This window comes from Capricornis sumatraensis, chromosome 5, assembly GCF_032405125.1.
Source record: "Capricornis sumatraensis isolate serow.1 chromosome 5, serow.2, whole genome shotgun sequence".
NCBI lineage: Eukaryota > Metazoa > Chordata > Mammalia > Artiodactyla > Bovidae > Capricornis > Capricornis sumatraensis.
The window spans coordinates 35,196,782-35,214,790 of NC_091073.1; the positions used below are offsets into that span (position 1 = coordinate 35,196,782).

Sequence of the window (18,009 nt, forward strand, 5' to 3'; positions counted from 1 at the left end):
ACATTTGATTCAGCGTTTAGTCAAAATCGCCTCATTCGATGTAACCCAGATGCCTTTGAGGCCATCCTTTCTTACAGAGTGAGATAACTGATCAATGTAAGGACTTGTGAAAATTCCCAACCAGGGTCTCCTCTGTCTCTCTGTGTGCATATATGTGAGCTGATCATCCTCATGCTGGTCCAGGTACAGACTGCTAGGTTCCTTCATGATTTCTTGAGTTCTCTTACATTCTCTTTCCATTTGAGGATTTGAGGGATGAGACCGTGCCTCAGACACAAAGCCTTCCAGCATCTTGCTGTCTCCCCCCAGCCCCTCACCCTGAGGTCCCTGCCCTTGACACGTGGCTGTCCCTGCTCTGAGTGATGGCAGAGCGTTCAGCCACCCACCTGTCCTGCTGCCATAGCTGCCTGCCAGGCCTGTCTGCCTTCCCCAGCCTGACCCTCTGGGAATGAAGATTTCTCCATTCGTACCTTGACTATACACAGTCCACCTCCTCATCATTGTCTAGCATCTAAGAAACAATCCTAAAATTGGCATTCTCTTATCCCTCTTGAATTTGATGATGGAGGCCCAGGTCCTTAGCCACTTCAGCCCCGCAGTTTCTCAACAAGAGAAAGCCTTATGTGTGTTTCACTTGCTGCTGCTGTTTTTCACTTGCCCAGTTGCGTCTGACTGATTGCGACCCCATGGACTGCAGCACGCCAGACCTCCCTGTTCCTCACCATCTCCCAAAGTTTGCCCAAGTTCATGTCCACTGCACTGGTGATGCCATCCAGCCATCTCATCCTCTGCTGCCCTCTTCCCCTTCTGCTCTCAATCTTTCCTAGCGTCAGGAACTTTTCCAATGAGTCAGCTGTTCACATCAGGTGATCAAAATACTGGAGCTTCAGCATCAGTCCTTTTAACAAATACTCAGGGTTGATTTCCCTTAAGATTGACTGGTTGGATCTCCTTGCTGTCCAAGGGACTTTCAGAAGTCTTCTCCAGCACCACAGTTCAAGGGCATCAGTTTTTGGTGTTCTGCCTTCTTTATGGTCCAGCTTTCACAGCCATACGTGACCACCGGGAAGACTATAGCCTTGATTAAACAGACCTTTGTCAGTCCGTTTCAGTAATGTCTCTGCTTTTCAACATGCTGTCTAGGTTTATCATAGCTTTTCTGCCAAGAGGCAATCGTCTTCTGATTTCATGGCTGCAGTCACCATCCTCAGTGATTTTAGAGCCCAGGAAGAGGAAATCTGTCACTACTTCACCTTTTCCTCTTGTATTTGCCATTAAGTAATGGGGCCAGTCCATGGGGTTGCTAGGAGTCAGACACGACTGAGCGACTTCACTTTCACTTTTCACTTTCATGCATTGGAGAAGGAAATGGCAACCCATGCCAGTGTTCTTGCCTGGAGAATCCCAGGGACGGGGGAGCCTGGTGGGCTGCCGTCTATGGTGTTGCACAGAGTTGGACATGACTGAAGCGACTTAGCAGCAGCAGCAATGGGGCCAGATGCCATTATCGTAGGTTTTTTTTAAGATTTAGTTTTAAGTCAGCTCTTTCACTGTCCTCCTTCAGCCTCATGAAGAGGCCCTTTAGTTCCTCTTTGCTTCCTGCCATTAGAGTGGTATCATCCGCATATCTGAGGGTGTTGATGCTTCTGTTCATGATGCTCTCACAGCAAGTATACTGGAGTGGGCTGCCATTCCCTCCCCCAGTGGAACTCTGCTTTGCATGGCATGGCTCATAGCTTCACTGAGTTACACAAGCCCCTTTGCCACAAGACAGTGCTCCACGAAGGGGGTGTTTCGTTTACCCCCATGTGGAAGTTCCCTTCTGCTTGTCCTTCCATTTGGTTCCTACAGGCCTTTATGTTCCATCTCCCTGGCCTTCAACAGCCTAATGGTCCTGTTAAAGCCTTCTGAACATAGCCATAGTTATAACTAACATTTGTTGAGTATTTAGCATGCTCCAGGCACTGTACAGCCTCCCCTAGTGGCTCAGTGGTCAAGAATCTGCCTGCCAATGCAGGAGACATGTGTTCGATCCCTGGGTCGGGAGGATCCCCTGGAGGAGGAAATGGCAACCTACTCCAGCACTGTTGCCTAGGAAATCCCATGAACAGAGAAGCCTAGCAGGCTGCAGTCCATGAAGCCGCCAAGAGTTAGACATGCCTGAGCAGCTAAGCAGGCACGCACACACATGCAACTGTACTCTTAGCCATTTATATACATAATCTCTTTTAATCATCATATAACCCAGTAAAGTGGATAATATTATTATTATCTTCCCTGCCTTTTGTATTAGATGAGGGAATGGAATGTGCCTAAAGTGATATATCTGGTCTCTGAATGCTCCTAATCTGGCCCCAGAGCTAGCTGTCATAAGCACCACAGTATTTAGTCGTGTCTGACTCTGTGTGACCCCATGGACTGTAGCCCTCCACACCTCACTGTCCATGGGATTCTCCAGGCAAGAATACTTGAGTGAGTTGCCATGCCCTTCTCCAGGGGATCTTCCCAACCCAGGGATCAAACTCAAAATCTCTTATGTCTCCTGCATCGGCAGGTGGGTTCTTTACCACTAGCATCACCTGGGAATCCCACCTCTCAATGGTGGTCAGTAGATATTTGTTGAATAAATGGGAGGGAAGGAGAGATGGAGGGTGAGCACACAGACAAGGTAATGACTGAACAAAAAGTCCCTTTCTTCTCTGAGCTGGACATTCTCCATCTGTACCGCATCACATTCAAGAAATTGCAGCCCATGTTGAAGTCCAAGATGGCATCACCTTTCATTAACTGTTAAAGTAGTCAAGTCCTCATTTTATATTCTAGCACACTGGCCATGCTAAAATACAAAGGAATATTTGCCATACTTGTAATTCCTTTGGGGGAAGGGAGTGTATTTTTAATAAACATGCTTCAAGATATTCAAAATATGTATGCTTATGAATTTTAAAATTACACAGCATAAACAGCTTCCTAATAATAATTTGCATTTTGCAGTGGTTTGCATTTGTCAATGTGCATTGATATTCAATGAACACATTTAATTCCATCAGCATTCTTCTTCTGGTAGATTTGTATTTCTTGGCGAAGCTATCATACTGAAGCCATCAGTCGGAATATTTATCACTATGAACCCAGGATATGCTGGTCGAACTGAATTACCAGAAAATCTCAAAGCTCTTTTCAGGCAAGTGTTACGCTTTGTGGTTTAGCATCTGGAGCGCTCATGCCACCTAACGTTGCTGGTTTGCACTGTTAAATGATTTGTTTTTACTCAAGAATTTCTATGGAAAACCCCTTATTGTTTTTTTGGGATCCCTTTATAGAGAGAACTTTCACCATGATAAATTAACTCTTGTGAAATATGAAACCAGACTTCAAAATTGTTATATAAAAGTTACATGGTACATTGAACATTTAATACTAGCTCTTATTATATTTATAATGATTTTTATTATGAATATAATTTTCACAAAGTACAGACTATTTGGAAAATATGAAACTGAATAAAGAAAAGAATTATTTTATCACCTGGAAATATGATTGTTATATTTTTTCTAGTCTCATAATTCCTGTTTTATGAGTTTAAGTTATTAGATGAGGCATGATTTTCATTTAATTCTCATTTAATGTGTTGACATAAGTAGTTTGTCATATTACTGAAAATTCTTTAGAAATACCATTTCTTTGTAGCTCCAAAATGGTCTGTCCCTTGGCTCATCCATAATCTTCTTAACCATTCCCTATTGTGTGACATGGAGGGCTTGTGTTTTTCTTTTCAGTTCTTTATGATCACAAAATAGCAGGCTGTAAACATCCCTTCACATGAAGCATTATCCTTATTGCAGCTTATTAGCCAGAATAGATTTCTACATGTAGAATTACTTGGTGAATGGTGACAACCTGCTTTCCAAACATACTCTGCCAGTTGATACACTTAGGGCAGTCTGTCAGAGCACCTGTGCTGTTACATCTGAACCCATTCTGTTTAACTCATGTTTTAAATCAGCTTTGTTTTCTGCAGTAAAATGCACCCACCTAAGTATCCAGTTGCTGGAAACACTACCACTGCAGTCAAGATGTGGGATGTTTCCGACACCCCTGGAAGTTCTCTTTGAAGTTGATCCCCCGTATCACTGATGTGCTTTCTGTGACTCAAGGTTAAATTTGTCTTTCCTAGAGTTGATGTAAATGAAACCATGCTGTATGGACTCATTTGTGTCGTCTTCTTTCCTTGAACATTATGATCTGGAGATTTGTCAGAGTTATCCAGGGCATCAGTAGCTTGTTCTTTTTTGCTCCTGTTGGAGAGGCATAGCTTCAGTTTGTCTGTCTAGCCTCTGGTTGATGTATGTCTCCAGTTTGGGACAATTATGAATAAAGCTGCTGTGAACATTCATGTGTAGTCTTCGTGTGAATACATGTTTCTTTGGGATAGATATCTATGAATGGAATTGGTAAGTCAAATGGCAAGTGTATGTTTGAGTTTATTAAAAGCTGCAAGTCTGTTTTCTAAGATGGCTGTACCATTTTAGACCCTCACCATCAATATAGAACACTTGTTCTACATTCTTGTTAAAACCTGATATTATCAGACTTTTTGGCTTTAACCAGCCTGATGAAGAGGAGGAGGTATATCACTGTGGGTTTACCTTGCATTTCCATGATGGCTCTTGATGCTGAGCATCTTTCCAGGTGCCTTACTGCCATTCCCATACCCTCTTTGCGAAGTGCTGTATTCTGCATACAGTTTCTTTGTTGAATACACACATTGTAAGTATTTTCCCCTCCGTTTATGACTTGCTTTTTCATTTTCTTAATGGTGTTTGTTAAAAATAGAAGTTTTAAATTCAATGAAATATAATTTTCAATTTGTTTCATGGTTTTTAGAAATATCCTAGTTAAGACCATTTGACTCACCACAGGTTGCAAATTTTTTCCACTATGTTTCTTTCAGATATATATATATTTTTAGAGTTTTCATCTGGCTCCCTTCTCTTTTGTTGATGTGTCAAACTGTATTCATTGATACTACACAGATACTACACAGTTCTTCAGCGTTGCATCCCTGAGATAAACTCCACCTGCTCAGGAGATGTTATTTTTATCTGTGTTACTGGATTCAATTTATCACTATTTTGTTGGAAGATTTTAAAATCAATGCCATGAGGGATGTTGGTCTGTAGCATCCTTTCTTGTCATGTCTTCATCTGGTTTTGGCACTCAGGTAATGCTGACCCCATGACTGACTTGACATATGTTCCCTTCTCTATTTTCTTCAGAGTTTTGTAGGGTTGATATTATTTATCCCCTGTTTGATAGAATAAATCAGTGAAGCCTTACATATACTTGGGCTTAGATTTTTCTTTGTTGGAATCGTTTTAGTGATCAATTCAGTTTCTTTAATAGATATAGATTTTTTTTCTTGAATTGTCTAAACTGTTGAATTTATTGGCATTAATTTGTTCCTAATATTCTCTATTATCTCTGGTGATGTCCTGACATCCATGTCTAATAAGGGTAATTTGTATCTTATTTCCATTTGTTTTCTTGATGAGCTGGAGGCTTATCAGTTTTATTTTTTAAAAGTTCTTCCATGTTTGTCAGATGTGTCTTTGTTCACACTCTACCTTCAAAATAATATACTACTTCACATAGAACAGAAGAACCTCTGTAGTTTTTAGTGTGATTTCTTTCGACTCTATCAAGCTAAAATTTGCTTGTCCATCCGTGTAGATGTTTAAGTATATTTAATTTATATTTTCTTTTTAATTTTTAGAGTATGACTTTTTAAATGTACTTTATCTATTAAGGTCTTGTTTTGGTAGGTAACATGAAATGAGTATTTAAACAGAATTCTTTTGCCTATTATTCAGTTATTCTAATACCCTTTAGTGAATGTCTTTGCTTTCTCATATAATAGCTTTCTCTCCGGCAATTTTATAATGCAATTTAATGCAATAGCAATTTTATAATGTCTCTTTTTCCTTGAAAAAAAAATTCTAGAGAATAACTGTCCTGGAAATAAATGTAATAATTGCAGAATATTTCCATTTGAAAATTATAGATCTCTCCAGTTTTTTTACATTTGTATTCCAGTTCATCTTATACAGGTTTTCATTTGGGTCTTAAAATTTAGAAATTATTTTGGGAAGTCTTCATGAATTTGGCTTAAATAAGTGCAGCATCAGTTGTGTATGGGACAAGTATTGATCTCAGCAAAGTGTGAAGGACGATTGGGTGATGCCTGTAGTATTCATGAGTGGAGGCAGCGTGCCTGAGCCTTAAGTATCATGGCTCCACTGCTTAGCCAGCATGTGGCCTCAGTCGTGTGCTTGTACTGCTGAGAACCCTAGTTTGCACTCAGTAAAGTACAGACAAGAGCAGTTGAGAGAATTAAGTGAGAAAGTGCAGAAAAGCAGCATGTGGCCTCAGTCATGTGCTTGTACTGCTGAGAACCCTAGTTTGTACTCAGTAAAGTACAGACAAGAGCAGTTGAGAGAAGTGAGTGAGAAAGTGCAGAAAAGCTGTATGGTATGCAGAATACTCATTGAGTATTAGTTGGCAATATTTGTGGAAGTACCAGTTAAGCAAATTTGCTAGCCTTTTCTGTCATGTATTTACTTAGAAACTGTGGGGAAAATTGTGGGGCTACTTTATGTAGAAGTAGTCAATAACATAGATCCAGAGAGACTCGGGAGTTTTTAGGATGATAAATTAGGCATGTGCACAGTAGACCATAATAATGCTTATAAAAACAGATGGGTAAATGTGACTGGGATACAAGCCATAAAATACATGCTTTAAAAAGTCTAAGATTCAGGCTTGTTTACCTATTTACTCTGGCTCCTTCTTGGCATTGAACTTCAGTTGAGTGGAATTTTTTCAAATGTTGTTTTTCATGGCAATTGTCTTGTGAGGACTTTTTGAAAGTCCCCCACCCTAAAAAAAGGGAATTTGAAAGTCATTTTTCGGTAAGTTTTCTTCTTAAAAATCTAGTCAAGCTGGCCACAAGCAGTGTTGGAAATGACTAGTGTAAGCTTGTAAGAGCTGATGATTAACTTGTCATGAATTTTGTGAGGTGGTTGTCCAGTACAGATACTAATAAAAAGCTAAATTGTGTGAACTTTTGACTAAATAACATCTGTGAAAGACAAAGATGATAAACACCCAAATTTATGATTTCCTAGTTAGTTTCCTCTATTTTAGTAACGCTTATGCTCTTAGGTTACTTTGTGTCTGTTGTGTGTGTATGGTGGTGTGCAAGCTCATTTCGTGCCAGCTCCACGTTGAGTGACACTGTGTTGGTAGATGAAATCAGCCATGGTGGAAGTACTGATTGCTTGAAAGTCAGCAAGTGCCATTTTTGGAGAGTCAGTTGTTAACTGTTTACCAGCACAGCACTGGCCACAGCTGAAGGCTGACTTCTAGCACAAAACATCACTTATATTTCTGCAGTGACAACTTACAATTGAAGTTTACTGAATGTACTCACAGGTTTCCCTTCAACTCCTACACGTGTGCTTCTGACATTTTTAGATTTTCCACCTTTGTCTATGTATCCAGTAGCTCCCGGGCATTTTTTAGTTAAAGTGAAGGGTCTTGTTAGCTGTGATTGGCAGAGGTAATTGTGACCTGCTTGGGAATGGCTAGAATGTGGGTATGCATTAATCACTTGGTTTCAGCAATTAGTACTTATTTCCTTATCACGTTTTAAAACAAAATTTCATGTTTACTTTGTAGACCCTGTGCCATGGTGGCCCCAGACATCGAGCTAATCTGTGAAATCCTGTTAGTTGCTGAGGGTTTTGTGGACGCGCGCTCGTTAGCCCGCAAATTTATCACACTGTACACACTCTGCCAGGAGCTCCTGTCCAAGCAGGTGAGGGTCTTTTGGTGCTTTCTCCCAGTTGTTACACCCCATTAAAACAGCTTCTGAAGTATGGATGCTGGGTAATTTATCACTTGTATTACAGTTAGACGTTTAGGAATAATTTGATATTTTCCCTTAAATTTTGAAAATCTATGCTTTACAGTTCCTCATGTTAAAAAAATTAAACACTTGAGACAAATTGGAAGGTTTTATATTTATTTAATACAGTTTTATCAATGGGCTATGTGATTGTTTTTAAGTGTTATCAGTGCTATAATTAGATATGAGTTTTATGATGCCTCTCTTTCTTGGTGGGAATGTTATTTTCCGGAGAAAGATGATGGGAGTGTTCATAAGACCCAGGGAAGGCTGATTTTCTGAAGAACCCTCGAGAAGTGTTAAAGAGTTTCTCATTTTGTTGGTAGTTCTTTCTTTGAAGGTAGAGTTGGCTTTTTTGTGTTTATTTTTGCTCTGCAATTCCTTAGTCTCTGAAATGGGCCAAATTAATGTATCCTTTATTCTCCAGTCAGTAGCTTCTTGCTATTTCATTGAATCTGCTGATGGGTCAAAAAAAATGACATCTATATGAGCATCACCATTTTTAAATTTAGCTTTGTGGTCACCTTTGACTTCAGTCTTTTGGTGACCTTTTGTTAATTCCTAGTGACATTATTTTGCAGTTTTTCCAGGGTGTAAGTATTAAAATATCACAGTTACAACCATACACTTAATTATACTGCCAGATATACTCATTTAAAATCACCCCTTGTTGGGATGAAATTTAAATTCTGAGAGGCAAATACATGTGGAAAATGTTGATAACTGTTATATGAAGTGAAGCAGTATACCAAACTGTAGATGTGATCTATAATTTGAGTGTGTTTTATATGTTATATTGTGTGTTTTATGTATAAAGTGATTGGAAATACATTGTGACTTTTAATATTTGTTTCTGGGTAATAAGATTGTATTTTAGAATTTTTCCTTATTGTTTACGATGATATATATTTTTTTTCAATGAAACCATTTTAATTTTATAATGGAAAAACATCAGAAGAAAGCAATGTTACTGGATCCAGGATACATGTAGTCACAACCATACTGCATTCCCAGTACTTAAACATTTAGTGAGCATTTACTGTATTCAAGTAATAAATTTATTGCTGCTGATGATGAAGGGGATAAACACAGAACAAATGAAACACTCAGATTTCTGTCTTAAAAAGATCTATTTAGGAGATTTAGTATACATGACATAAAATTTAGAAAGAAATGGAGGATGAAAAAACGTGTCATAGTTTCAAGAAAAAAGGAATCGGTATTTATGGAACAGGGACCATGTATTATCTTTATTATCTTGATGAAAACACTATGAGCTTAGTCTTATTCATTCCACTTTACAGATGAGGAAACTGAGTCAATTACCTCTCTGAAGCTCATGAGTAATAAGTGGTGGGAACATGATTTGAATTCAGTCCTTTCTAATCCTTTCTTGGACACCAGCAGCCAAGATTAGAGGAGGAAGATGTTGGGAGTAAAGGCAGAACAGGCAAGGAAAGAATTTTTCAACTCAGAGAAGCCTCAGGGAGGAAATGAGGGGGAAGAAATTCATCCAGGACAGAAGCTGAGTTAGGGACACAATCCTGATAGTTTTCTAAGCTGTAGGAATAGATTTTAGAAAAATCAGTGGATATTTTTGACTAAAGGAATAACATAATGAAAATGATGAAGATTATTTTAACAGTTGTTTGCACTGTTGAAATGTTTAGGCATGTCATCAAGTCACCTTTAAAAAAAAATTGAAATCTAGTTGATTTACAGTGTTGATGAAATATAGTTGATTTACAGTGTTGAGTTACTGTGGTACAGAAGTGAGTCAGTTATACACACAAGCACACACATGTGTATGTAATCTTTTTCATATTTTTTTCATTATAGGTTATTAAAGGAAGTTGATTATAGTTCTCTGTGCTACAGTAGGACTTTGTTGTTTATCTATTTGATATATAGTAATTTGTGTCTGCTAATCTCAGCTCCTATTTCTTACTTCTCCCTCTACCCCTTTCCCTTTGGGTACCTGTAAGTTTGTTTTTCTATGTCTGTGAGTCTGTTTCTGCTTTATAAATAAGCTCATTTGTGTCATATTTTAGATTCAACATGTAAGTGACATCCTGTGAGATTTGTTTTCCTTTGAGTGACTTCACTTAGTGTGATAATCTCAAAGACCATACATGTTGCTGCCAATGGCATTATTCCATTACTTTACTGCTGAAGTATTCCATCATGTAAATGCACGTACACATCTTCTTTATCCATTCTTCTGTCCGTGGATAGTCAGTCTGCTTCCTGTATTTGTTATTGTGAGTAGTACTGCTGTGGAGTACTAGTATCTTTCATACATTCTCTTCTTTAATAGTTTTACTGCAGTGACTTACTCCCTCCCCAGTCTCTATGGCCTCCAAATGTTGGTTCTTCCCCCTTCTTTCCCTCCTCAAGCCCTAGTTCTTTCTATATCAGTGGCTTTGAAATGATTTTTGCTGTGACCCACAGTAAAAAATACTTTTGTCTATTGAGACTCAGTATACACACATGAGCACACACACACGTACCCAGATAACAACCAAAACAGAAATCTTCACCAAGCACTTCTTCAGTGCACTGTGGTATTTTCCATTGCATTATTTTCTATTTTAATACCAACACAAATGATGGTTGAGACCCACTACATTGATTTTATTATCTACTAATGGATTGAAGGGCATATTTATACTTACATGTGTTGCTCCACTGCTCACAAGGCTATAACTGGTTTTACTCCCAACAACCTTGTAAAGTGGGTGAATACTTCCATCTGCCTTTTCATAGATGATGATAGTAAGATTTGGAGAGGTTAAATGCCTTTCCCTCAGGCATAGCCAGGAGACATTAGAGAGAAGGGCTGTTTCTGTGTGGTTGTAGATAGAAGGCCATTTATAAACAACCTCTCAGTTGAAGCAGAATGTCTTTCCCGAGGTCCCTGCTCTGTGCATTGCACCACGCTAGGGCCTAGAAGGCAAAAAAGCAACAGAGGGTCTGTGCTCCAGGAGCTCAGAGCCTGTGAAGAAATCTTGGGCAGAGATAATGTAAAAGTTTCAAAGTGGTATCGGTTTAATCATTGAATGTATTTTAAAAATACTCTATTGGGGTAAAGTTGGTTTACAGTGTTGTGTTAGTTTCAGGTGTACAGCAAAGCGAATCTGTTATATCCACTCTTTTTTAGATTCCTTTCCTATATAGGCCATTATAGAGTGTTGTTTAGAGTTCTCTGGGCTGTACAGTAGGTCCTTATTAGTTATCTGTTTTATATACAGTAGTGTGTATGTCAATCTCAATCTCCCAATTTATCCCTCCTCCACTCTTTACCTGCAGGTAACATCATATGATATCACTTATATGTGGAATCTTAAAAAGGGTTCAAATAAACTTATCTTAAAATCGATATAACTTAACTTGAAATAAAGTTACAGATGTAGAAAACAAACTTACCGTTACCAGGGAGTAAGGTGGCCAGATGCATGAATTGGAAGACTGGGGTTGACATATATATGCTACTATGTATAAAATAGGTAACTAATTAGGACCTGCTGTATGTTGCTGTTATTTAATTGCTAAGTCATGTCCAACTCTTTGTGACCCCGTGGAGAGTAGCTCACCAGGCTCCTCTGTCCATGGGATTTTCCACTGGAGTGAGTTGCTATTTCCTTCTCCAGAGGATCTTCCCCACACAGGGATCAAACCTGTGTCTTCTGCACTGCAGGTGGGTTCTTTACCACTGAGTCACTGAATAAGTATACACAGGACACTCTACTCCATATTCTGTAATGATCTATATGGGAAAATAACCTTAAAAAGAGTAGATACATGTATACGTATAACTGACTCATTCTGCTGTATGCTTGAAACTAACACAACATTGTAAATCAACTGTAGTCCAATAACTTTTTTTGTAGAGAGAGAGTAAAGAGGGAGATTAGAGATCCAGGGCCAGGAGGAGATAGAATAGCAGGGCTCCAGGTGGACGAGAGGAGCGTGCTTGTGGTTGGAGGTAAAACGTGGGAGTAATTGTACCCCTGAGTTGGCAAGTTTATTGAGAGAACAGAGGGAGGCAGGCAGGTGGAGCCTTGGGCAAATACTGCAGCTAAACACCATGGAAAGAAGAGATGTGCTGACAGAGGCAGAGAATCAGGCAAAAGAAACAGGACAGTGAAGGGACATGATTTTTTAAGTTTCAAGGAGGGGAGAAAAATATTACTTTACATTGTCAAGATACGTGCGTAAGTGAATTCTTATAGCCTTAAGCTCTTCCTTCTGGAATGGAAATCTGAGTCCCTCATAAAATTTTTGAAAGAATGTATTTGTGTTTTGATTTTAGGATCATTATGATTGGGGACTTCGTGCTATTAAATCTGTCTTGGTTGTAGCTGGCTCTCTGAAACGAGGAGATAAAAATAGACCTGAAGATCAGGTACTGCAGTGCAAATATGATTTTGTTGAGTGAATAACTAAATGGCTTCGTACAAAGAAAAGTGTATGTATGGATGGTGGGTTATACATATCACAACTTTAAAAAAGGATCACATCTATTTTTAATACAGGATATTTTAAGGACTGACATCTCTTACGTTATACAAGACCACACGTATTTTTGAGTAAAAGGATATGAATATGTGAAAGGAAATGTGATTTTATAAGTGCTTTTGAAATATCAGCCACAAAAAGTATTTGGACAGTCATAAATAATTCAGTAATCACTGTTTGATTTTCTCTGAGGAGCATTTAGAAAATCTGATTGAGTTGGGATATTAATCCTAAAAATGTCAATGAAGACATAATCTAATGGAAGAAAGTATGTTCATTTCATGGGATGGACAGGAAGAAAGCAATAGGAAGGATGCTTGCCCGACACCAATGAAATTTAACCAGTTATTTAGAGAAACAAGGGGATGTTCCAGTCTCCTTCATGGGAGAAAACAATAACATCCACATTGTGCACTTTTCTCTATTAAACAAGTAGTGAGAGTAATTGATATACAGCCTTTGTGTAGATTCAGTATGGCTTGCAATTTTGAAAAAAAGGTCTATTCCTTTTAGTTTCTTTTCATGTTAAGGGATATTTATCATATGAATTTCTACTTCTTTTTTTCTAATCTTTCTCTTCCTCTCAGTCACAATTCATGATTGGGTCAAGACTGTCATTTGTTTTCTTGCTATTTCTTGCTATATTTTTATTTTTGTTGGGACACTTACCTCTTTGTGTGAAACTCGTCCTGATGTTCATATTACTGCTTTTAATATCTAAAGCCTTCTTTGGTTTTCAGCCAATACAGAAGAAAAACCCAAGCTGAAAATGGGTGGAATTGATCACTCGGAGATTTTCAGAGTATTTTAAATAAAATGATCTGATGGGACTGGTGAATTTATATACTGGAGTTTGAGGATTACAGAGAGAAGCACCTCAGACCTTGTCTTAAGATCCAGACATTGTCAAGGAAGGGACAGGGCCCTTTGGCTGGCTTTAGTCTGAGGTTACCCATGGTATCAGCAGAGTTCTCTCCTGTTCTGATATGTGACCTTTTAAGCAGTTACCCTCCCTGTAGATAGAATGCCATTCTAATAGAGAACAGGACCTATCTCATGGTGTAGATATGAAAATTAAAAATAACATCTTTAGCTGTTGATGTGCTTGTTAGACCTTGTATCAGCTTTTTTATGAAAAGTTTTCTGTCTTCCTTTCTAGGTACTCATGAGAGCATTAAGGGACTTCAATATGCCTAAAATAGTGACTGATGACACCTCTGTGTTTTTGGGCCTCATTGGTGACCTGTTTCCATCCCTGGATGTGCCCCGGAGGAGAGCACCCCACTTTGAACGGATGGTCAGGCAGTCCACTGTGGAGCTGCGCCTGCAGCCTGAGGAAGGCTTCATCCTCAAGGTGAAAGGAGAGTTCCCTTGTCATGGCAGCCCTTGGGATATTCAGTGCCCATCACTGCAGTGACGGGATACTCGGCCAAAACATCACCTTACATATTCCACTGACCTTAAGATGCTCTTGATACACACTTACAGCATTCTAATGTGGAAGTCTTTACTAAAGTAAATATATATATCATCCCATTTGTGAGAAGGTGAACATATACAGATATGAGTAAGTCATGGTTTTCAATATGAACAGACTTTTCATTAGTTTATAAAACTCCTTGCTGATGTGCAGCAAAAATTAATTTTGCTATCTTTTGTCTCCATCTCAAGAAAGGGTGGAAGTAATGCAATCATTAGCACATGTTTGTAATCGGGGAGAAATGTCCATATGTATGACATCATCTGACTTCTCAAAGGCTTGTGCATATGCTTGCTCATTTGGGATATAGTGAATATACATGAGTGTTAAAATACATAAAGGGCATCTGTTTTAGATGCTTCGGAGGATTATGTGATTAGTTATAGATGATATTGGCCATATACTGTTTCTGGTCACAGTTCATGAGTGTTACTGATTTTCAGACTCACTCCTGCCATGTACCAAGTACTTCTGTACTTCACTTCTATCTGAGCCCGTGACTCATTAACTAACGGTTGTTCTTCATTCTCATCCCCATATTCTGCACTGGGACATCCGGGAGAAACTATACTTTGCACTTGTGATCTCTGAATTTTCCCTGAATATAATGCTGCTGGTGGGGTCTGGCTTGAGTTGTAAGGAAAGAACTGGGCAAAAATGGATAGATTTTTTTTTTTTAAGGAAACTAGTGTCTGCTTATTCGGTCTGTAGGTTGTTCAGCTGGAGGAGCTGTTGGCTGTGCGACACTCTGTCTTCGTCGTTGGAAATGCAGGCACAGGGAAGAGTAAGGTATGGTAAACACCTGAGAGCTTTGAACAAAACTGGCATAAGAGTGGGGCCTACACTCAGTCCTACTTGAGAGTTCCCCTCAGTGAATTTTCTCATAATTTGAGGTTAGAATCTGAGACTCTAATATTGCTCTCTGATCAATTGACACTCTTTTTCTTTATAATGAGGACGAGGAGAGAGGAATTGGTAGAACACTGCACTCAGGAAAGTAAATAAACGAAGACTGGGCGTTTCACGTGAGATAGCATCCTATTCACACACTGAGATGTATGCCCTCCTGTCTTATGCATCTTTCACTAATATACCTGAATTCTTTTGTCCAAAGTAAACATATTGAGAGACTCTAGAATAAGATACCCAGATTACAAGATTGGTTTTGCCCTACCCACATTTGTCAAAACTATTTTCTGATATTTTCCAAGTTATCCTAGTTTCTCTTTCCCATATCACTGAGAAAAGCCCAAATACTTTTCTTCAATATCACTCTCTATAGGGCCAAAGCAAAACTTGAAAAGCAATGGAGAAGCAAAAGCCGCGTTTTTGAGGCACCTGTTACACGCTGTGCTGGGTGCACAATGTGTGATTTACTCTGTACAATGATGAGCGTCCACGGCTGTTATTATCCCCATTTTTAGTTCACTGCTTGATTTTGTTTGGTCTTACTGACGGTCCTGGAAACATACTTTCCTTGCTTGGCAGACGGTATAGGCAGAACTGCATGTGTTTTAATTGAGGGTGCCTGGGTAGAAACATATTTAGTAACCGGTGACTAAAAATAAGTGTAGTGCGCACATGAGACTTCAGGGCGTGGATGTCTATAGAACTTGCCAATGTTTAGATCAGACTCAAAGTGTACACTTGTAAAGGGAGGCACGGTATAGGGCTTTTTCTAGTGAAAAATGTAATAATGGAAATATTAAAGTAGATAACTAACTGATAGACCTGTAATTATTTTGTTAGAGTAAGTTTCAGATATGGGCTATGGTGAGAGGAAGGATAAAGTTAAATTCTGTCATTTTCAGTAGATTAATGGTTTCTAAAAATAGAAGCTTAATATTCCTAAGACATTCAGTTTCTTTCCTCCAGGCTTCGCTGATTCTGTTTCTGTTCTATTCAACCTTTACTTAAGCTGATAGAACTAGAGCACCAAAGCTTGGGGCCGTATTATTTAGCAACATAGTATTCTGAAGTATTTGGCAATTGTTTGTCAGTCCTTTAAACCCCTGTGAGGACATAAGGATGATAATATCTAAAATAAAAGCCATGGCTTTTTAGAGAAAGCAAAAAAGGATAGTTGGGTCGATATTTGGGTTAAGGCATCAGTTCATTAAACAGATATGTATTACTGTTAAGTCACTTCAGTCATGTCCGACTTTGTGCGACCCCATAGACGGCAGCCCACCAGGCTCCCCAGTCCCTGGGATTCTCCAGGCAAGAACACTGGAGTGGGTTGCCATTTCCTTCTCCAGTGCATGAAAGTGAAAAGTGAAAGTGAAGTTGCTCAGTTTTATCTGACTCTTAGTGACCCCATGGACTGCAGCCCACCAGGCTCCTCCATCCATGGGTTATATGTATTAAGTGCAGATTTTATTTTCTTGGTCTCCAAAATCACTGTGGACAGTGACTGCAGCCATGAAATTAAAAGAGGCTTGCTCCGTGGAAGGAACACTATGACAAACCTAGGCATATTAAAAAGCAGAGACATCAGTTTGCCAACAAAGGTCTGTATAGTCAAAGCTATGGTTTTCCCAATAGTCATGTATGGATGTGAGAGTTGGACCATAAAGAAGGCTGAGCACCGAAGAATTGATGCTTTTGAACTGTGGTGTTGGAGAAGACTCTTGAGAGTCCCTTGGACTGCAAGGAGATCCAACCAGTCCACCCTAAAGGAAATCAACCCTGAATATTCATTGAAAAGACTGAAATGCTGAAGCTGAAGCTTCACTACTTTGACCACCCGATACAGAGAGCTGACTCACTGGAAAAGACCCTGATGCTGGGAATGATTCAAGGCTGGAGGAGAAGGGAACGACAGAGGATGGCGAAGTTGGATAGCGTGACTGAGTCAATGGACATGAGAGTGAGCAAACTCCAGGAGATAGTGAAGGACAGGAAAGCCTGGCATACTTCAGACCATGGGGTTGAAAAGAGTCGGACACTGAGCGACTGAACAGCAAAACGGCATTAAGCATCTATTCTGTGAATTCCTAGCCTCAACGCTTCTTTTCCTCAATTACCTAGATCACAGTTTCTCAGCTTCAGCACCATTGACATTTGGATCTACTAAGTCATTGTCTTGGGGGCCGGCCTGTCATTGCAGAATATTGAGCAGCATCCCTGGCCTCTGCCCACAAGATGCCCAGCAGCAGGTCCTCCTCCCTCAGGTCAAGAGAGTCTCCTGTTGAGAACTTACTGCTCTCGGTCACCAGTTCTCACAGTACAGCTAGACAAACATCATAGGCATCACCTCGGACCTTGTTAGAACTCAAATCAGTCCTACCTGAGACCTACTAAATTAGAAACTCTGAGACTGGGTCTGTTAGTCTGCTTTAATACCTTTTATGCACTTTGGATGCAGGCTAAATTTTAAGAACCATCTAAATAATATAGGCAGAGTAGATGTTAACATCATGCATAGGAATAACATATACAGGCCTTTACTTTGCACACCTGGTTAAAAATCTCAGTTGGTGGTGACTTTCTGTAGTCTACACTGTTGAAAGAATCAGGTGAACGGATCCTCAGGGATTGTAGGATTAAAGTTTTCAAGATGGGAATGAAAATATACACATGTAAATGTTTTCCCATTCTCAGTGCACTCAGAATATATAGGAACATATAATGCATAAGGAAAGCCCTTCAGAAATCTTTGCTTTTCATTTGGCTTACATTAGCATTAGTTTTCTTAGCTTTTTTCCTTTTCTCCCCTAGATTTTGAGAACATTAAACCGAACATATGTTAACATGAAACAGAAACCCATTTGGAATGACTTAAACCCCAAAGCTGTGACAACAGATGAACTCTTCGGTTTCATACATCATGCTACTCGAGAATGGAAAGATGGCAAGTAGTATTTCCCCTTTTGAAGTGCTAAAAAAAATTTTTTTTTTAATCCAGAAAATCATTTCTTAGTTTAAGCCAATTTTAGTCATGGCTGTAGATTTAATGTTTATGGGTTGGCATTATTGGAAATAGAGCAGCTCACAACAGCATTTATAACCTATAAATTAAACCCAGATTTGAATAAGTGGT

The 18,009-nt window shown here is 39.2% G+C and overlaps 1 protein-coding gene across 1 annotated transcript in view; it reads left to right on the top strand.

Moving 5' to 3' along the window:
• DNAH11 (dynein axonemal heavy chain 11) overlaps positions 1-18,009 on the top strand; it is a 357,268-nt gene that overhangs the window by 128,559 nt on the left and 210,700 nt on the right. Inside the window, exons 35-40 of the mRNA XM_068973106.1 lie at positions 3,068-3,184; positions 7,741-7,879; positions 12,282-12,374; positions 13,647-13,841; positions 14,679-14,756; positions 17,688-17,824. Coding sequence (XP_068829207.1) covers positions 3,068-3,184; positions 7,741-7,879; positions 12,282-12,374; positions 13,647-13,841; positions 14,679-14,756; positions 17,688-17,824 — 759 coding nt within the window. The remainder of the gene's footprint in view (positions 1-3,067; positions 3,185-7,740; positions 7,880-12,281; positions 12,375-13,646; positions 13,842-14,678; positions 14,757-17,687; positions 17,825-18,009) is intronic.